Raw genomic sequence first — 25,234 nt, 5'->3', positions numbered from 1 at the left:
TCCTGTTCCCTATTTGTATAAAGAAGAGAAATATATCACAGAGGTGAAATTAAGACAAATTATACAATTTGTCTTCTTTTGTATTTTATTCTAAACCATTATCTTATTGATTACAAAAAGAGTTTAAAAAAATAACATTACATTTCATATTTTAGTAAGATAGCAGACACTCTTTACCAAAGTGACTAACAGTCAGTGCATTCGACTAAGGAATGTAACGACAACCACATATCACAGTCTTTGGAAAGAAAATACGTGAAAAATCAGTGCCAGTGAGAAAAGACAAGAGTAATGTGTTATAAGTATTTAGTTAACATAATCATAAAACATAATAATACAATTATTTTATTTACGATCTACGAACCTCAGGGTTAGGGTCAATTAGATTTCAATTCAGTCATTTCCCAAAGCTTTTCTGTTCGGAAAATGTGTAATTTCTCATTACTTCCTGCATTGACTGAGTTTACATGGAATTGACCCCAACTCTGATGGACCAGCAGCAGCACAACGGCTACAATGACTGCTATCTCTACAACTTCCCTAAGATGACCAAAACAATCACAGTGATGACCAGGAGAACCATTAGGATGACAGCAAAGACACTAAAGACTTTGCAAGATCTGGTGCAGAGTCCCGTCTGGGAGGTGGTCTGGTCCTGCTCCAGATCCCAAGTGTCATGGTCTGAACCAGATCGTTCTGAGGGTTGGGAAGGTTCGGAGTCATACTCCCACGAGATGACATCCGAGTTTTTCTATAATGAAACGACAACAGAGATTACATTTTTTGCTATAATGAAACAATGACAAGAGACGTATTTCTTCTTCTTTTCTTTTTTTTACAAAAAGTAATCACAGAAAGGATGTTTTTAAACAGACAATATATAATCTGGTACAAATGATAACATAATATTTGTAGCATAACTATTTAACTATTTATATAATAATATAACTATTGTATTTACTATATGACCTATGACCTAACCTATAAACGCACAACGGCTAATATCAGACGTGTCTCTCTACAAATTCCCTGAGATGCTCAAAATAACAGAAGCAATCGCCAAGAAGACACAAACAACATGAAGACCTTGAAAGCTCTGAGGAGGCGCTCTCTCAGAGACAGTCCCATGTAGCCCGTCTGGTCCAGGAATGTCGCTAGCTCCAGCTCAGGATCCCGGATGATGCGGATCAAATCCGGATTTACAAGGTGGGTGCGTTCGGAGTCAAACTCCCCCCGGCCGCCGTTCTCCTTGTGCTCGGTGACATAGGTGGCCTTCACATCCCCCTGCTTCAGCCTGATGATGATGCGGTCCTTGTTGCATAGGCGGTAGCCCAGGGAAAGCCCGTAGTCCTGGCTCACGTAGTCCGGTAGGTCCTCGGCTTTGGAATAGGTCTCTGTGTTCAGGTTGCCCACCTCGAAGTAGCTTTCCCTGCGGTCTCGCGATATAACTGGGAGAATCTCCTCGAAGTTGCCAAAGTAGTGGAAGCCGAAGTCGCCTCTCTCAGGGTGGCACTTTACCAGCATGTTGCCGTGGTGATTGAACGCCACGCACTCGTTGGCGAACCAGAAGAGGAGCTTGAGGCCGTGTCGGGGGGGAGGACGGCCGAAACCAGAGTCCTTCAGGTCTTGTATGGTGCTCAGCTGACTACATTCTTCTCTGACAGACCGCACCATCTTGAACTGTAGGGATGATAAAAGATGGGATGGAGAGATAGCTAGAGAGAGAGAGAGAGAGAGAGATATTCAGGCATCAGTAGAGTATTAAAACCAATATCAAAAAACGGTTTCCAAACAAGTAGGTTGCTAATAACACCCACCAACAGATAATAATGTTCGTATCACACTGTTGCATAGATAAACTCTACGCACACGCAAGCATGGACACACACTAACATACATACACTCACACACAGACCCACAGACACACACACTAACATACATACACTCACACACAGACCCACACACGCAAGAACGGACACACACACTAACATACATGCACTCACACACAGACCCACACACACACATTGAAGTTAGTACCTTATTTACGGTGTGTGGCCTCCCTCTCCTCTACTTTCTGAAGATGTGGTGACTAGTCTGCCACTGCTAGACTGGTTATTCAAGTAGATTTATGTAACTGACTGATAGTTGCCTAGGTAACAGAAGGAGGGACTACCATGGGTTCAAGCTGAGGAAACAAAACTGAAACGTTGTTATTAGAACCTTGATCTGGACTTCGTGTGTTTTCATGTCTGCATTTAGTGCTACTGTAAATTACTGCGAGTGCACAATAATGTTTTATGTAACTTTTAACCCAGCATGAATTTGAAGACAATGTTAAAATGTATGTCAATGCACCTTGAATCTAGTCATAAATAATAATAAAATGCATGAACTAAAAAGTAATTGCAAGCCGTGCGGCGCAGCCGCTCCCTGCGTACGTACTCGTGCACATAGACCTTGCCGCGCTCACGCGGACTTGCGTAATTTGCGCGCAGCCTTCCTCAAGAGACACTTGGGAGAATTTTACCTTTCACGGACTAAAGATACATGTTCCGTTTTCAGGTGAGCAGTGTTTATATTACGTCTGGCAATTTCTGTAGACATTTTAGCTAGCGTTCCCTCAAGACGAGTTGAAATGTGGCCAATATATCAATTTTCTGGGGGATTTGGGGTTTTGTTTATCGACTCCGTTGATAAAATTCCTCGGTGCGGCCTACCAAGCACCAGGCTTTCCCTGGCATATTGTCCCCCGCCCATCACGGGCCTGCTGTGTGTCCAGTGAACTGAGTATGGTCATGGCTCTCGGGCTCAACACTATGTGGCTTTGATTCTTTTTTTCTAACGTAAAAGTCAAACACTAAAGAATGGTGCATTTATTTTTTTAGGAAATGTGCCAAGTTTGATACTGTCGACTTGGATACCGTGTGATGTAACAAGCTAACGTTAGCTAGTTTGCGCAGCCTTTCCTGCTAACGTTAGCTAGCTAGCTTTTCTGGATCGCTATCTTGGCTGGGAAACATTGTCTTGATAGGGGATGAGATGGCTAGATAGATGGCTCATGTTTGACTGTGCGGCCACTTCTTTGTAACGGAAATACAAGTAATAGTTGACAAGTAAGTCGATTGGTAAAGGGCACATATATCACTCTGCCTGTGAAATGCTGAACTGTTCTTTTCCACATCTTCTAAACTATCATTTTCTTAGCTTTAGCGTCTAACTTTTTAAAAGTAACGTTACATCTTGGGCTACCACCTTCTAAACTAGTGGCACCAATCAATCTTGTTGTGGATCTAACTAACGTTAGCTGGCAAAATTGACCTCCCATCCACGTGGGTTCTCGAAATAGTCACAATAGTATTTCTACGGGGTTCTAATAATTCGCTGTCAAATTGAGGGTCATCTGTAATATTGTGCTCAAGTGCCATATCTGCGGATAAGGTCAGTCTCTGCTTGAGGAGCTTGCTTAGAAATCTGAAAATCTGACCAGAATATTTCTATCTGGAATCCTATTAATGACATTTGTGTAAAGAAAATATTTTTATTGACGAAAAACAATATTCTAGACTTGTTTTTTAAATCTTTCCATTTCTTGATGACCTCACCCTTCAGCAACAGTCAATATCCCATTTATCTACATCTCTTGTTGCTTCTCAGATTCTCTGTCATCTGTCCATATCTCTCTCATACCTCATTTCTCCCTCCTATCTCTCTCGCCTGCCTTCCTTTCTCTCATTCCTAACTCCTTGCTTCCTTTCATCTCTCTCTCCCTCCAGTCCCTTGATGAAGATTGTACCCTGGAGAAGGAGGAGGGGCTGGTAGAAGAAGAAGATGAGATTGACCAGTTTAACGACGACACCTTCGGAGATGGAGCCATCGGTGAGTCACAATTGCCCGTCAACCGACTAAAACACCTAAGACTATAATAACCTTGGGCCGTTGGATGACTCCTTTAGCCTTGTGAGGGAAATGCTCTCTGTCTAATTACAAATACACCTAGCACACGATAGAGTTTTGGAAACATTTGGAGAGTCACTTTCATACTTTTTCTAATACAAAAGTTTAGCAAAGTTGCACCCCAGCTGTGTTTTGAGTAACACCTGGTTCTGACCAGAAATATGGAATGGTCTAATGGAAATGCGAGCGCAAGGTGAGAGGATGTGTGGTAGCTCAGCGAGAGGCTGCCGGGTGCAACTTTGCAAAACAGCGTAGAGTAAGTGTAGCTTTTGTATTTGAAAGATTATTTCTCGCCGGTACAAAAGTTAAGTTCCAACCATTTCCAAAACCGCAAGCAAGGATTACGTTAAAACAGAGCGTCAGGATTGTAGTTCACGTGGAGCATCTGAGAACCCAAAGGGGGGAACGGCTGTAAGCCCCCATGAGTTCTCGAAAGCTATGTTTGAGAAACGAGCCCATAAAGAATAGGAAGTTCACGCATTGTAAAGTTGTATGTTTTTGTAAGACTGTCGCCGACAACAACAAAAAATCTTGGTCGACCTAGTCGTCTGTTCCTTCGACCAATCAATAAAATCAACTATATGTAGGCTACTGAGTTTGTCTAATGCTTTGAGCACACTGTGGGGGGGGGGGGGTTCAATTTATCTTACCATTTCTACCGATCCGAGTGCCAGTTATGATTTGTATAATATTTAATTTATAATAGTCTTCATATCGCAGTCATTATCATGTGGTTAATCAAAATTCTAAAAGTAACTTCCATTGCTAACAATGTAAAAAAAAAATAGCCTAGATGAATCCAACAAATAAAATCATTGCAGCTAGCAGGTAGAAAATATCCTGATCAAAAGTAAATCTCCTATAAATCACATTGGTTACACAATGCCTGTCTCCAACAAACTTGAAACAATGTATTAACTTGGGTTGACCTGAAGCTGGCACTAGCAAACTTGCAACATTGAATAAAATATTCTGGACCCTCAAGAGTTTCCTGCTCTGAACATACACAGGGAATAAGAAGTAATCGGGTAGGTTTATTTTATGACGTTTCCACCAGATCAGAGCAGTCAATTGCTTTCCCCCTTTCATGTTGAGTGGTTATCGAAAGGGAGAGAGAGCTGGCAAGATTTTTCAAATGGGCTACGTTGGAGAACTATTGTCATTCTCAATGGATGTAAAAACAGACTTTGTTTACTTGCTGTTTGAAGTTCCACAGTGGTGGTGAGTTAAGACATTTGGGAATGCTATCGGATCCCCAAATGGGCACATTTTATAGGCCTACATTTAGGCACAGACCAGGTAGCCTAGGCCTACTTCAATGTATAATCAGGTACGTGTCCTTACTCAACATTGACAGGAGCGCTACAAACAAACCACCAATGAATAGAACAACTTGTTCCTCACAAGTGTTGCCTAGGTTGTGTGGTCCGCAAACAACGTGACCGCTCCAACAGTGAGAACGGTAAAAGACTGTAATAATAATATATTGAATGCATTAACAGAAATTACTATAACCAAACATAAACATTGTAGTTTAGAATGATGGTTATTAACGGTAAATGTACTACTGGTGATACTGGTGTGCCATCTCTGCAACCTCCGCAATCAATTAGTCCACTGAGACAGGAGTGAATCCGACGGGTGTCTCGTGCCATACATTTTTTTGTTGTTGAGATTTTAGACTGCTCAACCAAAAAACAACCTATTGACCAAACAATCGATCAGTTGAGTAAATCGGGTGAGCCCTACTGTTTTGAGACTGTCAGAATGCAAGGCATATGGTTAGCTTAGCTATGTATGTCTGTCTGTCGGTCGTTTGGTGGCATGAAAGACTGGGCCAACCACAAACTCTTCTCGTTCTGAATGACAAAGGCACAGAAGACGTTATCATTTACTGAAGCTCCGCCGCAACGTGTTCTATTCTGCAGCAGAAGCAAACTCCTTTGTCTTCGACTCTTTCGCCCGCGTGTGTGTGTGATTGGCTGGGGAAGTAGGCCATATGAATATTATTTCGCACATTGATATCTCTTCATTGTCTATAAAGAAAAGAATCTGAGCTGCATGCGATTGATCAAGTCAGAATATTGCGTGTGGTGTGTGTATGTACACTGCTCAAAAAAATAAAGGGAACACTAAAATAACACATTCTAGATCTGAATGAAATATTTTAATTAAATACTTTTTTCTTTACATAGTTGAATGTGCTGACAACAAAATCACACACAAATTAGCAATGGAAATCAAATTTATCAACCCATGGAGGTCTGGATTTGGAGTCACACTCAAAATTAAAGTGGAAAACCACACTACAGGCTGATCCAACTTTGATGTAATGTCCTTAAAACAAGTCAAAATGAGGCTCAGTAGTGTGTGTGGCCTCCCTACAACGCCTGGGCATGCTCCTGATGAAGTGGCGGATGGTCTCCTGAGGGATCTCCTCCCAGACCTGGCCTAAAGCGTCCGCCAACTCCTGGACAGTCTGTGGTGCAACGTGGCGTTGGTGGATGGAGCGAGACATGATGTCCCAGATGTGCTCAATTGGATTCAGGTCTGGGGAACGGGCGGGCCAGTCCATAGCATCAATGCCTTCCTCTTGCAGGAACTGCTGACACACTCCATCCACATGAGGTCTAGCATTGTCTTGCATTAGGAGGAACCCAAGGCCAACCGCACCAGCATATGGTCTCACAAGGGGTCTGAGGATCTCATCTCGGTAGCTAATGGCAGTCAGGCTACCTCTGGTGAGCACATGGAGGGCTGTGCGGCCCCCCAAAGAAATGCCAAACCGGTCACGCTGGAGGATGTTGCAGGCAGCAGAACGTTCTCCACGGCGTCTCCAGACTCTTGTCACGTCTCACATGCTCAGTGTGAACCTGCTTTCATCTGTGAAGAGCACAGGGCACCAGTGGCGAATTTGCCAATCTTGGTGTTCTCTGGCACATGCCAAACGTCCTGCACGGTGTTGGGCTGTAAGCACAACCCCCACCTGTGGACGTCGGGCCCTCATACCACCCTCATGGAGTCTGTTTCTGACCGTTTGAGCAGACACATGCACATTTGTGGCCTGCTGGAGGTCATTTTGCAGGGCTCTGGCAGTGCTCCTCCTGCTCTTCCTTGCACAAAGGCGGAGGTAGCGGTCCTGCTGCTGGGTTGTTGCCCTCCAACGGCCTCCTCCACGTCTCCTGATGTACTGGCCTGTCTCTTGGTAGCACCTCCATGCTCTGGACACTAAGCTGACAGACACAGCAAACCTTCTTGCCACAGCTCGCGTTGATGTCCCATCCTGGATGAGCTGCACTACCTGAGCCACTTGTGTGGGTTGTTGACTCCGTCTCATGCTACCACTAGTGAAAGCACCGCCAGCATTCAAAATGTGACCAAAACATCAGCCAGGAAGCATAGGAACTGAGAAGTGGTCTGTGGTCACCCCCTGCAGAACCACTCCTTTATTGGGGGTGTCTTGCTAATTGCCTATAATTTCCACCTGTTGTCTATTCCATTTGCACAACAGCATGTGAAATGTATTGTCAATCAGTGTTGCTTCCTAAGTGGACAGTTTGATTTCACAGAAGTGTGATTGACTTGGAGTTACATTGTGTTGTTTAAGTGTTCCCTTTATTTTTTTGAGCAGTGTATATAGCCTACTGAAATTGGTTCACTTATGCCCTAAAATAACCGTGTTTATATGGACAGAATATCATGTAAAATGTTTGGATGGTTAAAGGCCAACTTTAAAAAAAAACATTTATTTTTTATTTTATTTATTTTAATAGACACTCTTTGTAACATAACTAGCTAGCCTATAGAAATAGAAATGTTGCGATTTAGTGTGTGTAGAACAGCTGGTTGGGGAACTGGTTTAAACCTGACTATGGGCCTACTATAGCTAGGCTTCTATGTAGTTTCTACGGTGTTGACAGAATAAATCCTACTGGGTTGGACAGTTTACTTGAACAATCTAATCTGTAAACATACTAATAACAAATAAACCTAGGCTACATGACAAACACATTTCAATGACAATAAACAACTCAAACCTTTTAAATACCCTTTTATTTCAATTTGCTCTAGAATCAAATGATCAATATAATAAAACTACAATATTATTTCCTTGAAACGTAGACTCTAACCGCATAAGTCTATACGTTGAATAGTAAGGCGCTGTGCAGATAGAAAATGAATCAGTTTTGACTATATTAGATATTCTGGACAGCGGCTTACTCAGGCCAAGTCGCTCGAGGGCCTTGAACATGCTGTTTGTCAGCAACGCACTGAATATCCCTCTATAGATTGGAGGAGTACTATTACGCTACTAGTGATTGGAACCAGTATGGAAAGTCTTATCAATTGGCTGATAAGAAGCCCGTGGAAACCTTGAGGTGCCATCAGCGGGACAACGTTCTGACGGTGTGCTTAACGGTTGCTGGCTGTTTTCGTATGTTTCTGTGCGTCGCCTAGTCCACTGTGTGCAATCGTGTAGGCTATTGCTTCACACCCAACAGTATTTTCCTTTCCATTATTCAGGACATTTAGAATGACAACGAATAAGTTGTCCCGTGGACTTATGAACAAAATTATCTGGTTATGAAATGTCAAGACAAAGTTTTTGTCATAGATTTATTGTTGTTAGAACCTCCTGTCAGTCAGTCTTTATTACCTGGATGACACCTGTAATAATGGAATGACTTATTACCTCCTACAGATGATGACTGGCAGGAGGAGCACAAGCGGCTCGCAGAGCTCGAAGAACGAAAGAACGACGGACTTGGAGGTTTAGGTCTAGGGGGACTAGGGATGGGTGGAATGGGAGGTGGAGACTCCTCCACCGTTCAACTCCCTCCTCCTGCCAGTCGCGTCCCCCACCCGTCATCCCTCCCCCCACCACATCACTCCCTCTCTTCGATGCCCCCTCCGGGCCTGGAGGAGAGGGGGGGAGGCGACCTAGCCGAGTCCCTAGCCATGTTGATTCTCGGGGCGGACCCGGCCATCGCCAGCGTGGGTGGTCCAGCCGGGCCTGGTGACAGGTCCACTGGTCTCCCTCCTCCCCCTTCCATGCCCCAGCAGCAGCACCACCCCTCCCAGCTCCCTTCCCACCACCAGCTGACCCCGTCAGGGCTGCCCCCGGGCCCACTGCATCCCTCCCTGCTGAGCTACCAGCAGCATCAGCACCTCCTACGCCGAGGGGGTGCCCCCATGCAACAGGTGAATATCAAGGTCTTGACTAGGTGAATAAGGTGAACTGGTTACCACATCATTTTAAAATGTCTGGGGGTCCCCAAGGAAAGGTTTGAGAACCACTGATCTAGTATTCTGTAGCTCTATATGCTGCAGAACTGCGTTATAGGGTTTGGAGAAGGAATGATCAGCTGGTTCAATGAGGGACGAATATTATGCATCGCTAGTGGATTGGCGCCTTCTGACACTTTCTCTTCCTCTGCCTCTCTCTTTTAGATGAACTCACACAATATCTGGGAGAACAACATGGGATTTGGGCCTGTGAGCGTCACCCCTGGACTAATCACTCAAATGGAGGTAAGACTGTTTTTGTAACAGGGATGTACTTCCTGAATTTGTCAAATAAGAACTTGCTTTTCGGTTTTCAGCAAGGCACAACGGTTTAGCTACGTTGTACCTTGCTGAATGTGGCCCTGTACTGTACATGAAAAACAATATAACTGGCACATTTGCACTCTGAACGACTTACCAGGTCTAGTTTAAAGCAATTTTATTGATTGTTGAATTCTCTTCTTTCCAGGACAGTCCACTTATGTCCATTATCAAAGAGGTGGGGCTGCCCAATCGGCCTCCGCCAGTTATGAGCGAAGATGGGCGGGACTTTTCGGAAAGGGCCCCCCCGCCTCGCTCGTCCTCACCCGTGATTGGAAGCCCACCAGTGAGGGCTGTGCCTATCGGGACTCCGCCCAAGCAGCCGATGAGTCATGCTATGAATCATCAGCAGCAGGTCAGTGAGAAAATTCGTCCCTTTCTCCCTTTTTTTAGTAATCATTCTGGACTGTTATCTCATCTCTCTGTATGCAGAATACTCCCACTTATATTTAAAATAGTTATTTGCCCTTCTCAATGTAGTTTTGTATAATATGGCATTATTCTGCAGAAGTAACTACTGTTGCTGGATCGAATCCCTGAGCTGACAAGGTAAAAATGTCATTCTGCCCCTGAGCAAGGCAGTTAACCCATTGTTTTCCGGGCGCCGAAGATGTGGATGTCAATTATGGCAGCCCCCCGCACCTCTCTGATTGAGGGGTTGGGTTAAATGCGCAAGACACATTTCAGTTGAATGTATTCAGTTGTACAACTGACTAGGTATCCCCCTTTCCCTTTCATAATTATTAGACCAGTGGTCTCAAACTTCCAGTTCACGGGCCACATCTGGCCCCCAAGTCACACTATGGAGGCCCACAGGCATGAAGTTTGAGACCACTATTATACTATTAGTGCTTGCTGTTATCATCCTGTTTCTGCCTCTACTCTCATTCTGTTGCAAAGCCAGAGATAACCCTCTCTCTGTGTACAGTTATAGGCTAATTAGTTGTATTGAATCTCTCTCCTGTGTGTGTTGCAGATCCACCACCCCACCACCGTTCATGTGCGAGCCCCGGTCCACCACCAACACCGCTACCCCCCTTCCTTCCCTGAGCGCATCTCCCCCAATACCCTCTTAAACATGGCTGTGAGTCCCCCTACCTCCCTCTCTCCTTTGACTAGCTCTCTGGCCCTCCCTTGCTTTATTAGGTGGGGCATGTGACATTGAGGAGTGTAAAGTTTTATTTTGGTTGTTTGAACTGTTGTGGTGTTTTTGACCAATTGTTGAATGAGGGTTGACTTTTCATGGTCAGGTAATTCCGTGAGGGTGGATATATAAATAAATACAAAATATTAATTATTCCATAGCGGCTACCTTGGTTTTGGCTCAATAGCTTGGCTCATGGATGGTCTCTCTAGCTCACTGCAGGTGCAGGTTCCAGGTCAGTGTTGGTTCTGAGTTGGATTCTCTCTCTGTCTGTGTTAGAACTCTCCTCTTTGTCGTCCTCCATTCCCGGCCGGCGTGGGTCCCGTTCTGTCCCAGATCCAACGTGCCCAGATGCTCAACTCTCAGGTGAGACTCAACCAGTGGTGACCCGTCATTCAGGTCAGGTGGGGCAGAGTTTAGCATGTTGTTTTGGCATTAATGTGTCACATATCAGTTTGCAAACAATGTAAAAAATAAAAAAAAATTATATATATATTATCATTGAGTTAATAAAGCTGCATACAAACATTCAATTTTTTCCTTTCTTGAGTAAGGCAACTCCAAAATACAGGTGTTTCTGCCTAACTTGGTGCTTTCTGTTGTGGTGGGGCAGCCAGCGGAAAATATGGAGCGTAGGGGTTGGTAATGTTCTCTCGTTGCACCGTGATTGGCTCAGTGTTCTGTCACTCATGGGGACACTGTCACTGCAAACTCTATGGGGAGAACTTGTAAATTCAATCCCCTTGGGTGCTGCCATAGGTACATTAGAAGTGCCCATCCAAGAAGGCTCAAGGTATTGACCACAGATAAAATGACATCAAATCACTTTACCTTTGATTGGACTGATCATGTCAACGTCATACTTTCAAAATATTAGCTATCAAGTTAGCAGTCATCATGAATGAAGTCGACAACCTACTGGCATCCTTTTCAATCCTTGTCGTATGAAGAGTAAATATAGATAAAAATGTATCGATGCTCATTGGCCACTGGACATAAAGATTACAAAACATTCCTGCTATTCAACCACTAGCCTGCTATTCAGTGGAGTGGATGTGTGGTCCAAGTCTGGATTTAAGGGTCTGTTTCCCAAGCTTCAAAGGAAAACATTCAACATTGGCCATGCTGTCAATTCAACATGACTTCTGTCGCTTTCAAAACAACTGGAAATCTCAGGCTTCAGTGAGTTCAAGACAACTGGGAGCTCGGGGAAAAAACGAGTTCCCACTGGGCAAATACATTTTGAGCGGTCATCCAACTTGGAATTCCAAGTCGGGATCTCGCGCCTCTTTCTAGAGCTCGGCCTGAAGATCACTAACGTCATGATTCAACCTGTTTTTTCCCCCGAGTTCCCAGTTGTCTTGAAAGCACCATGAATCCAGAGAATGCCAGACTTTGATGACAAAATTGTATGTTGCTGCATAAATGATGTAATATGCCAGGAAGATATGCATGCCGTAGCTTAGAAACTAATACTAAGTGTATGTTGTGTAGTAAGCTGTTTGTAGCCCGTGTGCCTCACCCTAATTATTTGGTCCATTTTCCCCTCATAATTTAGCCTACTGTTCTGACTTGGTGGTGCACATGTAGCCTATAGCCTGTTTTTGAGAAATGTCATCGTCAAATATTGTAAGAGCTTTCATTGTCAGCTTATATGCCCCCTTTATTTCTCCTACGGTTCTGACTTGGTGTACAGGGAGAACACTGTAAGAACGGCCCATGTTCTGAATTCTGTCGCAGTACATTTCAAAAGTGCAGAACAAATAGTTATATTGACTACGTCTGTCTTCGCTCGCTCATTAACTTCTTAATCGAAATGACGGATTTCCTCTTATTCGCTCGTCGCACCTTTATGCCATTTTTTGTACATCTCAATTGTCAGTAGAAACCACATTTGTTTAAGGAAGTCAACCAAATCAGCTAATGAGGCTGAAGGAACAGTTTCGCTGCCAGACATGGCTCTGCTGATAGCCAGGTGTAACAGTGGTAAGGTGTTGGGACAGCTTTATTTAGGCCCTAACAATTTGTGGGTACTGTTTGTCACTGTTATGGTCCAATGAATGTATTGTGTTGTGGCTTTGCTGGTATGCATCTAAAAAAAAAGTTTTGGGAATTTGCCCCACCAAGATATACATGCTATGAGATGATTTGATTTAAACTCCCCAGTGGACTAAACACTCACCTGTGTTCTCATCTGTACACCTGAATGCACTCCCCTTGAGCCGTCTCACTCAAAATTTAGGCCACCCAGGGTGTATTCATTCATAAGTGCATACCGTAGAAAAAATTGTTGCAACAGTAATTCGGTCCCTCCCTATTTCAGACCTTTTGCTTCCGTTTGGTGCGTAGGGAATACACCCCATTCACACTCCCTATGAGCAAACATGATTCACATGTACAACATATCTATGAACTTATACATACTGTTATGTAAAATGGGTGTTTGCATAAACACGTGTGAGGGAACATTTTGTCTGAAGAGAGAGCCTTGAATTGAAATCTCCTCTCACTCCATCTTGGTTGGTGCAGATGACTGTGACCAATTGGCAGGATGCCCAGAACATTGCTTTGGGAACCAAAAGGAGTATCTCAGTTTCACGGTCCCCGTTAAGAGAAGAAGCCTTGTCAGTCACATGCAGGAACCAACGTTAATAATGAATCATGTAAATCATGCTTATATAACCTGTTTGTATATAAGGACTGAAATGGAACGCCCTTTTCAGAGTTTTCATCAAGCTTGGATTGAGTTTGTGAACTTTTCCGGACGTGTTAATAAAGATTGATTCATTTACGTTGAGTTTGAGTCCATGGTGGTGAATTTCCATAACACACATTCAATGCCAGCCTCCCTTCCTTTCCTCTATTTTTTTCATTCCTTCTCTCTCTTTCTCCACCTCTTAGGTTGCTGGCTTCCCCAGGGGCTGTCAGGGCCCCCCGTTGCTGCCTGGCGGCGGAGGCTTCAGGCCCTTCTTCGGCCAGCCCCCTCCCCACAGGATGGGTCCCCACCACAACCACGTACCCTGTCCCATCATCCGGCACAACACCACGCACCTGCACCCCCAGCACCGACGCATGCTCACCCAGAGGATGCAGAGTAGAGGAGGGTATGTAGACTGAAGTGTGTGTGAATAATTTGAATTGTCCCAGCATCCGCATCTCCATATACATCCACAGTGCTGTTGCCATACATTGCCTCACAAATTTCCTTGAATTGCTAATGCATTATGTTCAACTAACCTGCAGCTGTGGAGCCTCTTCTCACTTTGCCCCCTCTATCATCTCTCTCCCCAGTGAGCGTGGCGGGCGTGTGGGAGACTGGCGGAGCAGAGACCCCTACAGTAACTTGATGACCCAGAGGGAGAAGGAGTGGGTGGCCAAGATCCAGATGATGCAGCTGCAGAGCACTGATCCCTACCTGGATGACTACTACTACCAGGTCAGTACAGCCAAGTCAATGGAAAAAGTCAAGGTCCTGTTCATTAGGCACCAAACGGAACAAAATGGACTGAAACTGGGATCGAGTACTTTGTCCCTGTTTTTATTTTCTGGTGCGAAATCTTTTAACTTTAAAAAAAAATGTATTCTGTGTGCCCTAAAGAACATGAGCGAGTGTTTTATTCACTAGGCACCAATGGAAGAAAATGGGTTGAAACTGGGACTACCTAGACTTTGTCCAATTAACGCTCATTGTCATTTAGTTGCAAGCCGTTTTTCTACGGTGTTCCCTAATGAACCCGACCCAGGTCAGTGTAGGGGCGTGAGGTTCTGAACAAGACAGATAGAAATGTTAGTTAAAAACCAGACACAACCTCTTGCAGAGATGCATGTCGGCTCTACACAATCTGTTTCTATCAGATTGTTCCGTCACCTTCTGTCCTACTGACCAACCTAGAATGGGATTAAATAAACATATAATTTATGTAGCTGACACCCGTCCTTACATGGACAGAAAAGCATGTTGGTTCTACACATTGTATTTCTATCTGATCGCTACCAGCCTAGATGGACCGATAAGGAGGGAGCATGTCATAAACAAGATCAGGATGTATGCCAGGGAAACCACTGTTCCAATCCTGTCATTCAGATCCTTTATTAGTTCCACTTGGCTGTCTACCCCAATCCCTGTTCACCTGCTTCTGGAGACCGATAGGTCTCGCTGGCCTTTGTTGTCAGAGTTCCACCTTTTTAATTGAGTGTTAATAAATAGTTAGGATTATCCTAATACATTTTTTTTATTGGATTTCTATGATAAGGAAACTTTTTTTTTTTTCAGTAGTTGTCCCTGTCCACGGCTGATTAACTGCACAAATGTATAAATAAATGGATGCCAATTTTGTGTTGGCCGGCAGAATTACTTTGAGAAGATGGAGAAGAGGCAGGAGAGAGACCGAGACGGCGTGAGGAAGGAGCACACCACCAAACTCATCACCCCCCAGGTGGCCAAGCTGGAACACACCTACAGACCAGGTAATTCATTAATCATTATTAGAAAACTCGGAGGATACATGATCAATGACCTGGATCAAAAGTATATATTTGTTTCAGTTAAATAGCGTTTGGCACACTACCTGGTGTACCAAATGGGCAGGGTTAGCACTTTCGGGACTATTGCATTGGTTCCTTTGCACCAGGCAAGCTCAATCTAGTATTAGAAAGAAAACCAATACTATTTTAACCAAGGTCTGATTTTAAATGAATACTCATCACATCACCTTTGTGTGTTTTGAGGATGCATCTGTAACATACCCCCCCCCCCCCCCCCCCCCCCCCCACACAGTGCAGTTTGCAGGCTCACTGGGTAAGCTGACTGTGTCCAGCGTCAACAACCCCAGGAAGATGATCGACACAGTGGTGACCAGTCGCACTGATGACGAGGTACTTACTACACACATCACAATCTCTCCAAACTTCTGTGTCTCATGAGTTCTGCCATTCTATCTCCTGCTGTTTTTGTCTCTGGCATATGTTCCCTGTTCCTTATCACGCTTTGTTCTTATTATATAGTTTTTCTCTCGCTACTCCAGATCATACTGTCAGTTGTTCCTACATTGATATGGAGTCAGGACAACATTTATTATTTTGGATACTGTAGTAGAGTGGTTCCCAAGCACTTTTGGGTACTGTACCTCTAAATAAACTTGCCTGAAGTACCCCCTCATGCGCGTGCGACCGCCGTGATTCCAAGATTAGGTGTAAAATGGACTAAATTATGTTGAATATAAATATTAGTCTGTCATTTTAACTGCGAATTAAGTATTACTATAATACTAATGTATTACTAATGTATTGGATATTTTTTTTAAATGCCTTCCTAACCATCTTAAATAAACATGCCCCATTCAAGAAATTTAGAACCAGGAACAGATATAGCCCTTGGTTCTCCCCAGACCTGACTGCCCTTAACCAACACAAAAACATCCAATGGCGTTCTGCATTAGCATCGAACAGCCCCCGTGATATGCAGCTGTTCAGGGAAGCTAGAAACCATTATACGCAGGCAGTTAGAAAAGCCAAGGCTAGCTTTTTCAAGCAGAAATGTGCTTCCTGCAACACTAACTCAAAAAAGTTCTGGGACACTGTAAAGTCCATGGAGAATAAGAACACCTCCCAGCTGCCCACTGCACTAAAGATAGGAAACACTGTCACCACTGATAAATCCACCATAATTGAGAATTTCAATAAGCATTTGTCTACGGCTGGCCATGCTTTCCACCTGGCTACTCCTACCCCGGTCAACAGCACTGCACCCCCCACAGCAACTCGCCCAAGCCTTCCCCATTTCTCCTTCTCCCAAATCCGTTCAGCTGATGTTCTGAAAGAGCTGCAAAATCTGGACCCCTACAAATCAGCCGGGCTAGACAATCTGGACATTTCTTTCTAAAATGATCTGCCAAAATTGTTGCCACCCCTATTACTAGCCTGTTCAACCTCTCTTTCGTGTTGTCGGAGATTCCCAAATATTGGAAAGCAGCTGCGGTCATCCCCCGCTTCAAAGGGGGGGGACACTCTTGACCCAAACTGCTACAGACCTATATCTATCCTACCATGCCTTTCTAAGGTCTTCGAAAGCCAAGTCAACAAACAGATTACCGACCATTTCGAATCTCACCATACCTTCTCTGCTATGCAATCTGGTTTCAGAGCTGGTCATGGGTGCACCTCAGCCACGCTCAAGGTCCTAAACGATATCTTAACCGCCATCGATAAGAAACATTACTGTGCAGCCGTATTCATTGATCTGGCCAAGGCTTTCGACTCTGTCAATCACCACATCCTCATCGGCAGACTCGACAGCCTTGGTTTCTCAAATGATTGCCTCGCCTGGTTCACCAACTACTTCTCTGATAGAGTTCAGTGTGTCAAATCGGAGGGTCTGCTGTCCGGACCTCTGCCAGTCTCTATGGGGGTGCCACAGGGTTCAATTCTTGGACCGACTCTCTTCTCTGTATACATCAATGAGGTCGCTCTTGCTGCTGGTGAGTCTCTGATCCACCTCTACGCAGACGACACCATTCTGTATACTTCTGGCCCTTCTTTGGACACTGTGTTAACAACCCTCCAGGCAAGCTTCAATGCCATGCAATTATCCTTCCGTGGCCTCCAATTGCTCTTAAATACAAGTAAAACGTAAAACTAAATGCATGCTCTTCAACCGATCGCTACCTGCACCTGCCCGCCTGTCCAACATCACTACTCTGGACGGCTCTGACTTAGAATACGTGGACAACTACAAATACTTAGGTGTCTGGTTAGACTGTAAACTCTCCTTCCAGACCCATATCAAACATCTCCAATCCAAAGTTAAATCTAGAATTGGCTTCCTATTTTGCAACAAAGCATCCTTCACTCATGCTGCCAAACATATCCTTGTAAAACTGACCATCCTACCAATCCTTTGAATTTGGCTATGTCATTAGCCTCCAATACCCTACTCAACAAATTGGATGCAGTCTATCACAGTGCAATCCGTTTTGTCACCAAAGACCCATATACTACCCACCATTGCGACCTGTACGCTCTCGTTGGCTGGCCCTCGCGTCATATTCGTCGCCAAACCCACTAGCTCCATGTCATCTACAAGACCCTGCTAGGTAAAGTCCCCCCTTATCTCAGCTCGCTGGTCACCATAGCATCTCCCACCTGTAGCACACGCTCCAGCAGGTATATCTCTCTAGTCACCCCCAAAACCAATTCTTTCTTTGGCCGCCTCTCCTTCCAGTTCTCTGCTGCCAATGACTGGAACGAACTACAAAAATCTCTGAAACTGGAAACACTTATCTCCCTCACTAGCTTTAAGCACCAACTGTCAGAGCAGCTCACAGATTACTGCACCTGTACATAGCCCACCTATAATTTAGCCCAAACAACTACCTCTTTCCCTACTGTATTTAATTTATTTATTTTGCTCCTTTGCACCCCATTATTTTTATTTCTACTTTGTACATTCTTCCATTGCAAATCTACCATTCCAGTGTTTTACTTGCTATATTGTATTTACTTTGCCATCATGGCCTTTTTTGCCTTTACCTCCCTTATCTCACCTCATTTGCTCACATCGTATATAGACTTGTTTATACTGCATTATTGACTGTATGTTTGTTTTACTCCATGTGTAACTCTGTCGTTGTATGTGCCGATCTGCTTTGCTTTATCTTGGCCAGGTCGCAATTGTAAATGAGAACTTGTTCTCAACTTGCCTACCTGGTTAAATAAAGGTGAAATAAAAATAAATAAAATACATTCTTACATTTTTTTCCAGAGAAATTATACAAAAACAAAGATCACCTTTTATACACATACTCCCAATACAATACATCTCCAATCAATGGGAAAGTTTACATTGTCTCTCACTCATAATCTTTGTCAGTCTTGGTGACAACGGCAGTGATCGGGCTTTTCTCCAAGTCGAGTCTGTTGTATGTGGTCTTGATTAGGGTCATGGATGAAAATATCACTTCATATAATCCTGCAGAGCCAAAGGGCAGCAGTTCATTCTGTGTACATTTCCTTCACATCACACCAGAATAGTGTTGTCTCCGAGTACCTCATCTTCAGGCCACGGTCTGAGGACACATACAGAAGATTTTCCTGCAGTCTGGTAGGACTGTTGTTGGTGCTGTCAGTCATGAAAGGATTACTCACCCAGTCAAGTTTAGCAGACTTGTTTTCAATGTCGGGTGAAGTAGGAATTGAACTTACTTAGTTTGGATAAATGTGAGCTTACTATTTGCACCATAGGAGCTCTGTCAACATCACCTGTAAAAAAAGTATACGAACACATCAGCAAGGCGGGGTACTGTGTCCTCCAACACGGCCACAAGGGCGAGTGCTCAGGCAGAAGATCACTTTGGCCAGCAGCTCAAAAAGCCTCTAGCGTTTTCCCTCTGGATAGCCAACGGACGTCGGTGTGACACAGTAAGCTGCTGGTACTCAGTCCCACTGTCACCGCGGAGCCTTCCAAACAGTCAATGATTCATGGGACTGGACTGGATAAAGTCCATCACTTTCACTGCCTTTTTTGATAGTGACTCATAGGGATTCCATTCAACGTCCGGCTTGACTTTATGCGGGCAATTCATCTTTTTACTCTCCCAGTCATTGATGCCGCGACATCCGTGCACACATGTTCACAGGGTTTCTGAGAAAAAGCTGTCAATAACGTGAAACTCATCCTGTAGTTCTCCCCGTTAGCTTCTCACTGGACCGAAGGTGCTCATTAATTTCCGAAATGTTTCTATCTCACAAACGCAAATCAACTGGGCTTCCCAACTGACATCCGTCCGCTCATCTAACTGCAGCTCAAATGAACAGGAATTTAACTCTCGCACCACTTGATCAACAATATCAATGCCCATGTCATCGATTCTACAGTACACCGTGTTATTTGACAATGGCACTATCTTCAGTGTGTCAGCTGCTGTCTTATCGATCATAGTTTCAGTGAGGATAACAGCAGCAGACAAAATTAACTCCTCGGCTATTGCGAATGGCTTTTTTGACTTGGCCACAAGTAGCGACATAGCATATGAATCCTTTCCAATGCTTTGGTCGATTTCTTTCATTTTTCTCAACTTACCTTAAATTCTGACCGCTTTTGAAAACGGAAAACTGGTCTTATCCACACAGGAAAGAGGCTTGGTGCTGATGTGCTGTAGTAAATGGGCTGGTTTCATGCTATTATTTGAGAGCACGTCGCCGCAGAGGATACAGGAGGTGACACCGAAGAGGACATACTGTTCATGAAATTTACACTTCTTTGACTTGTGAACTTTCTTTTTTCCACGGGTTCACTTGAGCTGGCGCTAGTGCTGCTACTGCTGCTTGGAACAGTGCGTTCTAGCCATTGAGCCATAGCTAGTTTCTGCTCAAAGCTAGCTGTTAACTAAAATGGTGAGCCACTAGCGTGAAGCAGAGGGTCAACAGGCGGGCCGAGCAATGCGCACCGAAGTTTAAAAAGTAGGCCTATAAATATAAAATAAACTAGAGATTCCACACCAGTGACCTCAGTAAATGTTTTCCTGGCTATTAAGATTGGAATAACTTGAACATCCAATTTCATATATATTCCTCTTTTTTTTTTGCACATTTCTGTCACACGTTCCCCCAGTTGGGAAACACTGCAGAAGTACATTATTCTTCACCTCTAACCGCTCCCTCTGTCCCACACAGGAGAAGAGAGAGAAACAGGTGTGGAATAAGAGGCGGCAGATCCTCTACACTGTGGAGAAGGTAAAGACAAGGAAGGGGAGAATGACTTGTCTCTACAGCTCTGTGGTTGTATTAATGATATGTTACCTTGGTTTGAACTTCCTCTGCCTGTTTTGAACCATCTGCAGTGCTCTCACTCTTAACATGTGTTATATCTGTAGACACTCCATTATTTCTTTGTAACCATCTTGTGTTAGTACCTTCTTGTGTAGCTAGCTAGCAGTTACTATGTGCCTAAACGTTGGTGATTCCTGTAAAATTATTGGGAGCGTTTTAAAGTGTGCAAATATATATTATTTATATATATATATTATTTATATATATTATTTCTATTTATATATATATATATATATATCTTTTTTTTCTCTCTTTCAAATTTGTAACCAGTTACTACTACCTATATTCTCTATGAAGCGCTGCACTACTATTCATGTTACCACGTATCCCCCTAAAACACTCGAGATTCGGACTCTGGGGACCCTAACGTGATCTCCCTCCCCCCCTCTCTATTCCTCCATCAGATGTACAGTCTGCTGCTGGAGGTGCAGGACTTTGAGAAGCGCTTCATGCAGACGCCAGAGGAGCAGAGAGAGGCCCTGCTGGAGCAGCACAAAACCCACACGCTGCAGCTCTACGCCTCCCTCAAGGAGAAGGAGTGGGACGACAGGTGAGACTGGGGGATGGGGTATGTGGGTGGGGGGGACAAGACCCACACTCTACAGCTCCATCAAGGGGAAGGAGTGGGAAGACGAGGTGAGCAAGGTCCAACATTAACTTCTTGATGCACCCATCCTGTTAGCGGGATCATTTTTGTCAACATCCTCTGAATTGCAGAGCGCCAAATTCAAATTAAATTACTAAAAATATTTAATTTTCATGAAATCACAAGTGCAATATAGCAAAACACAGCGTAGGTTGTTGTTAATCTACCTGGCGTGTCAGATTTCAAAAAAGCTTTTAGGCGAAAGCATACCAAGTTCGTTGAAACATGTTAAGTTCGTAGAAACATGTTAAACGTTTTTTTTATAATCAAGTTGTTTTTACAATATATAATTGACAATATTTCAACCGTACTGTACCTTCTTCAATAGGAGAGAGAGAGAAAATGTCTGCTCCAAGCTGTTGCGCATGCAAAACGCTGCTGGCACCCAGCCATCCAATGACGCGATGTGATCTTTCTCGCTCATTTTTCAAAATAAAAGACTGAAACTCTGTCTAAAGACTGTTCATAACATGTGGAAGCCATAGGAAAAGGAATCTGGTTGATATCCCTTTAAATGGAGCGAAGGCAGGCAATGGAACAGAGCTTTCAGAAACAACAGCACTTCCGGGTTGGATTTTCCTCAGGTTTTCGCCTGCAATATCAGTTCTGTTATACTCACAGACAATATTTTGACAGTTTTAGTAACTTTAGAGTGTTTTCTTTCATAATCTGACAATTATATGCATATTCTAGATTCTGGGCCTGAGAAATAGGCAGTTTCATTTGGGTATGTTTTTCATCCAAACATCAAAATACTGCCCCCTACACTCAACAGGTTAACTTTTTTTTTTGTCACTGGCCCCTTCTGGCCAGTCGGCCAAAAATCTATTGGCCCTGGACTTGGTGTGGTTAAAATGCATTAAGGTCATGCAGGGCCTATGGGTTGGCATGCTTTCTCTCTCTCTCTCTCTCTCTCTCTCTCTCTCTCTCTCCTCTCTCTCTATCTCTCTATCTCTCTATCTCTCTATCTCTCTATCTCTCTATCTCTCTATCTCTCTATCTCTCTATCTCTCTATCTCTCTATCTCTCTATCTCTCTATCTCTCTATCTATCTATATATATATAGCTAGTAATAGGCTACATATTGTTATTATGGTGTGAAAAAGCAGTGTCATTACATTGGATTAGTTGCAATAATTTTGTTTCTAAAATATGTCATTTTGAGAAGGTAATTGTTTTGCATTTCAAAATAAGACGTTGCCCCTTTAATGCGTTCCAGAAAATAGATGTCTATCTGGCTCCAGTAGGCTAGTCAAAACGAATGCTAGGTGGGGATTTTTTTAGCGTTCTTTTTGCAGTCTATCATCAGCAGCCAGCAGTAGGTTCACTATTGAAGGTTTACTTTTGTAATTCACTTCCCTTAAAGTAAATAAGCACAGCGAGTGGATTGACGAGCACTTCTTTTTGCTCTGGACAGCCCGCGTGTGCTGTGTGAAGGCATCAACTCCTATTCTGCTTGAGCAGTTGTTGATGCTTCAGATACTCAACTAGTCTAAAGGCCAGTTTTATTGCTTCAATCAGCACAACAGTTTTCAGCTGTGCTAACATAATTGCAAAAGGGTTTTCTAATGATCAATTAGCCTTTTAAAAGGATAAACTTGGATTAGCTAACACAACGTGCCATTGGAACACAGGAGTGATGGTTGCTGATAATGGGCCTCTGTACGCCTATGTAGATATTCCATTCAAAATCAGCCATTTCCAGCTACAATAGTAATTTACAACATTAACAATGTCTACACTGTATTTCCGATCAACTTAATGTTATTTTAACGTACAAAAAATTTGCTTAGCTTTTTCAAGAACAAGGACATTTCTAAATGACCCCAAACCTTTGAACGGTAGTGTACACAATTGCCTAGGGCGAAGGGGCTAGGGAACGATTTGGAATTATTTGGAGGAGAGGAGGGGGTGACAATATGACCCCCCCCATACCCTGCATCTCTACCGCTCCATCAGCGAACCAGCAGTCACTAATGTTCACTTAAGTTTCAGTCAACTTTTTTCCTCCTGGCACTATTTGGCGGAAACCCCTAATTGTCCCGAAAGGCTTTGCTTCCCCCATCATTAATATTCACCACAGACTCACTCTCCTTCTCCTCCAACTGTCCCCCCCCCCTCCCATCCCGCAGAGTGAGTGACGAGCAGTGTCTGTTGATCATGTCGGTGCGTAAGGGAAAGCGCCTCATCTCCAGGCTCATCCCATTCCTGCCTCCGCTGCAGGCTGCCACCGTTGTCATGGGGATTGCCCGGAACCTGCACGCCCTGGCCAAGAAAGACAAACAGGACCAGGTATAGATGGAGGCAAACATACACACACACAGTTGGTTAGCGTCGGATCTTTATTGCAAAAAATTATTGTTCTCAATGAGATGCTCAAGCCCACACAGACTCACCTACGTAGATGTATATAATGCTCATAAGTGGTCTATAATTGCACCTCCCATCTCCCCCAGGCGCTGTGCTGGTTGGTGGAGCCCGTTGCTGTGGTGATCTCTTCCCTATCTAGCGCTGCCCTCACAGACTTGCTGCAGGAGCTGCAAGGCAGCGAGGGTCAACTGTCCAAAGTGTTGCAAAATAAGGTACCTGCACTGATACAATCTGCCTGCTGTTAGAATGATGCAAAATAGTGCACCTTTCTCTGTCTATCAGTGATGATGGTTAAGGTTCAATGATGATAAATAAGCCCATGATGGCATGAAGTCAGTGCACTCACTTTCTGTCCCCATCTCTCCTTTTCTACCATCTCTCTTTCCTTTTCTCCTCTCTCCATCCTCCCAGTTTGGTGTGACGCTGCTTTACCTGATCCTGAGTGAAGGAGAGCGAATGCAAAGCTCCGACCTTAACTGTCAACTCATGGATGACAATCGATGGTGAGCACAGCCCTCCTTTTACTAATTCATAAACCTGTGTGTGTTTTTTGATTGGCAAAATTTAAAATGGTTGTTAGATTTTACATTTTTATCAATATTAGCTAGAATTGTTCCATAAAAACAAGGTACCGGTAATAGCTAATGATGCATGGTCAATGTCTCCACCTAGCGACAGGGTTCGGAAACACACACAGCAACTACAAACCTGTAACATATTTGTTTTTAATGTTCAAAACACTAAGGTTTGTTTATTGTGGTTGCAGTGTACTAACTCTCTCCACCTTGTCTGTGTCCTTTTGCTTCTTTCTTTCCCTCCCTCCCTCTCATCTCTCTCACAGGACGGAGTTGGTGTTCTCTGTGACCAGGGAGCTGCTCAATGTGCCCCCCTCGTCCCTGTCCCCTCCTCTCTTCACCCCTCCCAACCTGCTCTCTCTCTTCTCGCGCTACGTAGACCGACAGAGGCTGGAGCTGCTGCAGGAGAAGTTACAGTGAGTACAGTCTCACGTGTCCTTTGCCCACTTTCAATTATCCAGAAGTGTGCTGTTCCTCCCTCCCCATTCAATGTTTTGGAAAGCATGGGGCAGGGGGGGGTTAAACAAGTTCACATGCACAATGCCTTGACGCTTTTTGAGTACACTGTGTTAAGGTGTTGATTGTTGTGAGTTTGCGTCCCAGTTGGAGGTGGAATTTCTGTCACACACTTCAGAAAGAATGAGGGCGGTAGTTAGCCTAGCGGATAAGAGCGTCTCCTAAATGACTAAAATGTAGAATGGGAGGAATTGGATTTAGGACACCACTTTCTTTGACGACCTGATATTTACTTTGTAACCCTATCTGTTAACTACTTTCACACAATAAAACCTCCTCCCTTTCTCAGGATCTCCGCATTGTCCAGGTAGAAGTGACTCCAGACATCAAGAAAACCCCAGTTGAAGCGTGTGCGTGCACTATCGTATGTTTGTGCAGAAGAGAGTAGGATGTCTACTAGGGTTGATGATGATTTTAATCCAGCAGAATCTGTCAGTGTTTTCTTTGTCCATTGGGTGTGTATGGGGATGCGCGTGTGAGTGAGCGAGAGAAATGAACTGAACTGAGAGAGAATTAAATCAGCTTTTTTTTAAAAATCTTGTTAACGTTGATGCCTGTGATAAAACATCAAATTAAAAGTATTTCTATTGTACTCAA

General features: G+C 43.9%; 2 protein-coding genes across 2 annotated transcripts; one reads left to right on the top strand and one right to left on the bottom strand.

Moving 5' to 3' along the window:
* Positions 1 to 67: 67 nt before the first annotated feature.
* On the bottom strand, positions 68 to 2,201 carry LOC110534341 (uncharacterized). The gene is made up of 3 exons (XM_021619134.3): positions 2,038 to 2,201; positions 1,087 to 1,715; positions 68 to 751 (listed from the first exon to the last, which is right to left on the bottom strand). Exons 2-3 carry the CDS (start codon positions 1,672 to 1,674, stop codon positions 530 to 532), a joined length of 810 nt encoding a protein of 269 aa, XP_021474809.1. The 5' UTR covers positions 1,675 to 1,715; positions 2,038 to 2,201; the 3' UTR covers positions 68 to 529.
* On the top strand, positions 2,183 to 25,234 carry patl1 (PAT1 homolog 1, processing body mRNA decay factor). Its single transcript, XM_021619133.3, has 18 exons — positions 2,183 to 2,562; positions 3,774 to 3,876; positions 8,657 to 9,156; positions 9,406 to 9,486; positions 9,710 to 9,916; positions 10,538 to 10,645; positions 10,985 to 11,071; positions 13,607 to 13,809; positions 13,997 to 14,141; positions 15,055 to 15,172; positions 15,483 to 15,580; positions 20,375 to 20,434; positions 20,935 to 21,080; positions 23,309 to 23,468; positions 23,633 to 23,758; positions 23,958 to 24,049; positions 24,388 to 24,537; positions 24,927 to 25,234. The coding sequence occupies exons 1-18, from the start codon at positions 2,548 to 2,550 to the stop codon at positions 24,946 to 24,948; spliced, it is 2,421 nt and encodes an 806-aa protein (XP_021474808.1). The 5' UTR covers positions 2,183 to 2,547; the 3' UTR covers positions 24,949 to 25,234.

The sequence above is a fragment of the Oncorhynchus mykiss genome, chromosome 10 (assembly GCF_057628025.1).
Source record: "Oncorhynchus mykiss isolate SJ-2025 chromosome 10, ASM5762802v1, whole genome shotgun sequence".
In the NCBI taxonomy this organism is placed as follows: domain Eukaryota; kingdom Metazoa; phylum Chordata; class Actinopteri; order Salmoniformes; family Salmonidae; genus Oncorhynchus; species Oncorhynchus mykiss.
The sequence above is the reverse complement of the archived record's forward strand: the minus strand, read 5'-3'. Positions and strand labels throughout refer to the sequence as shown.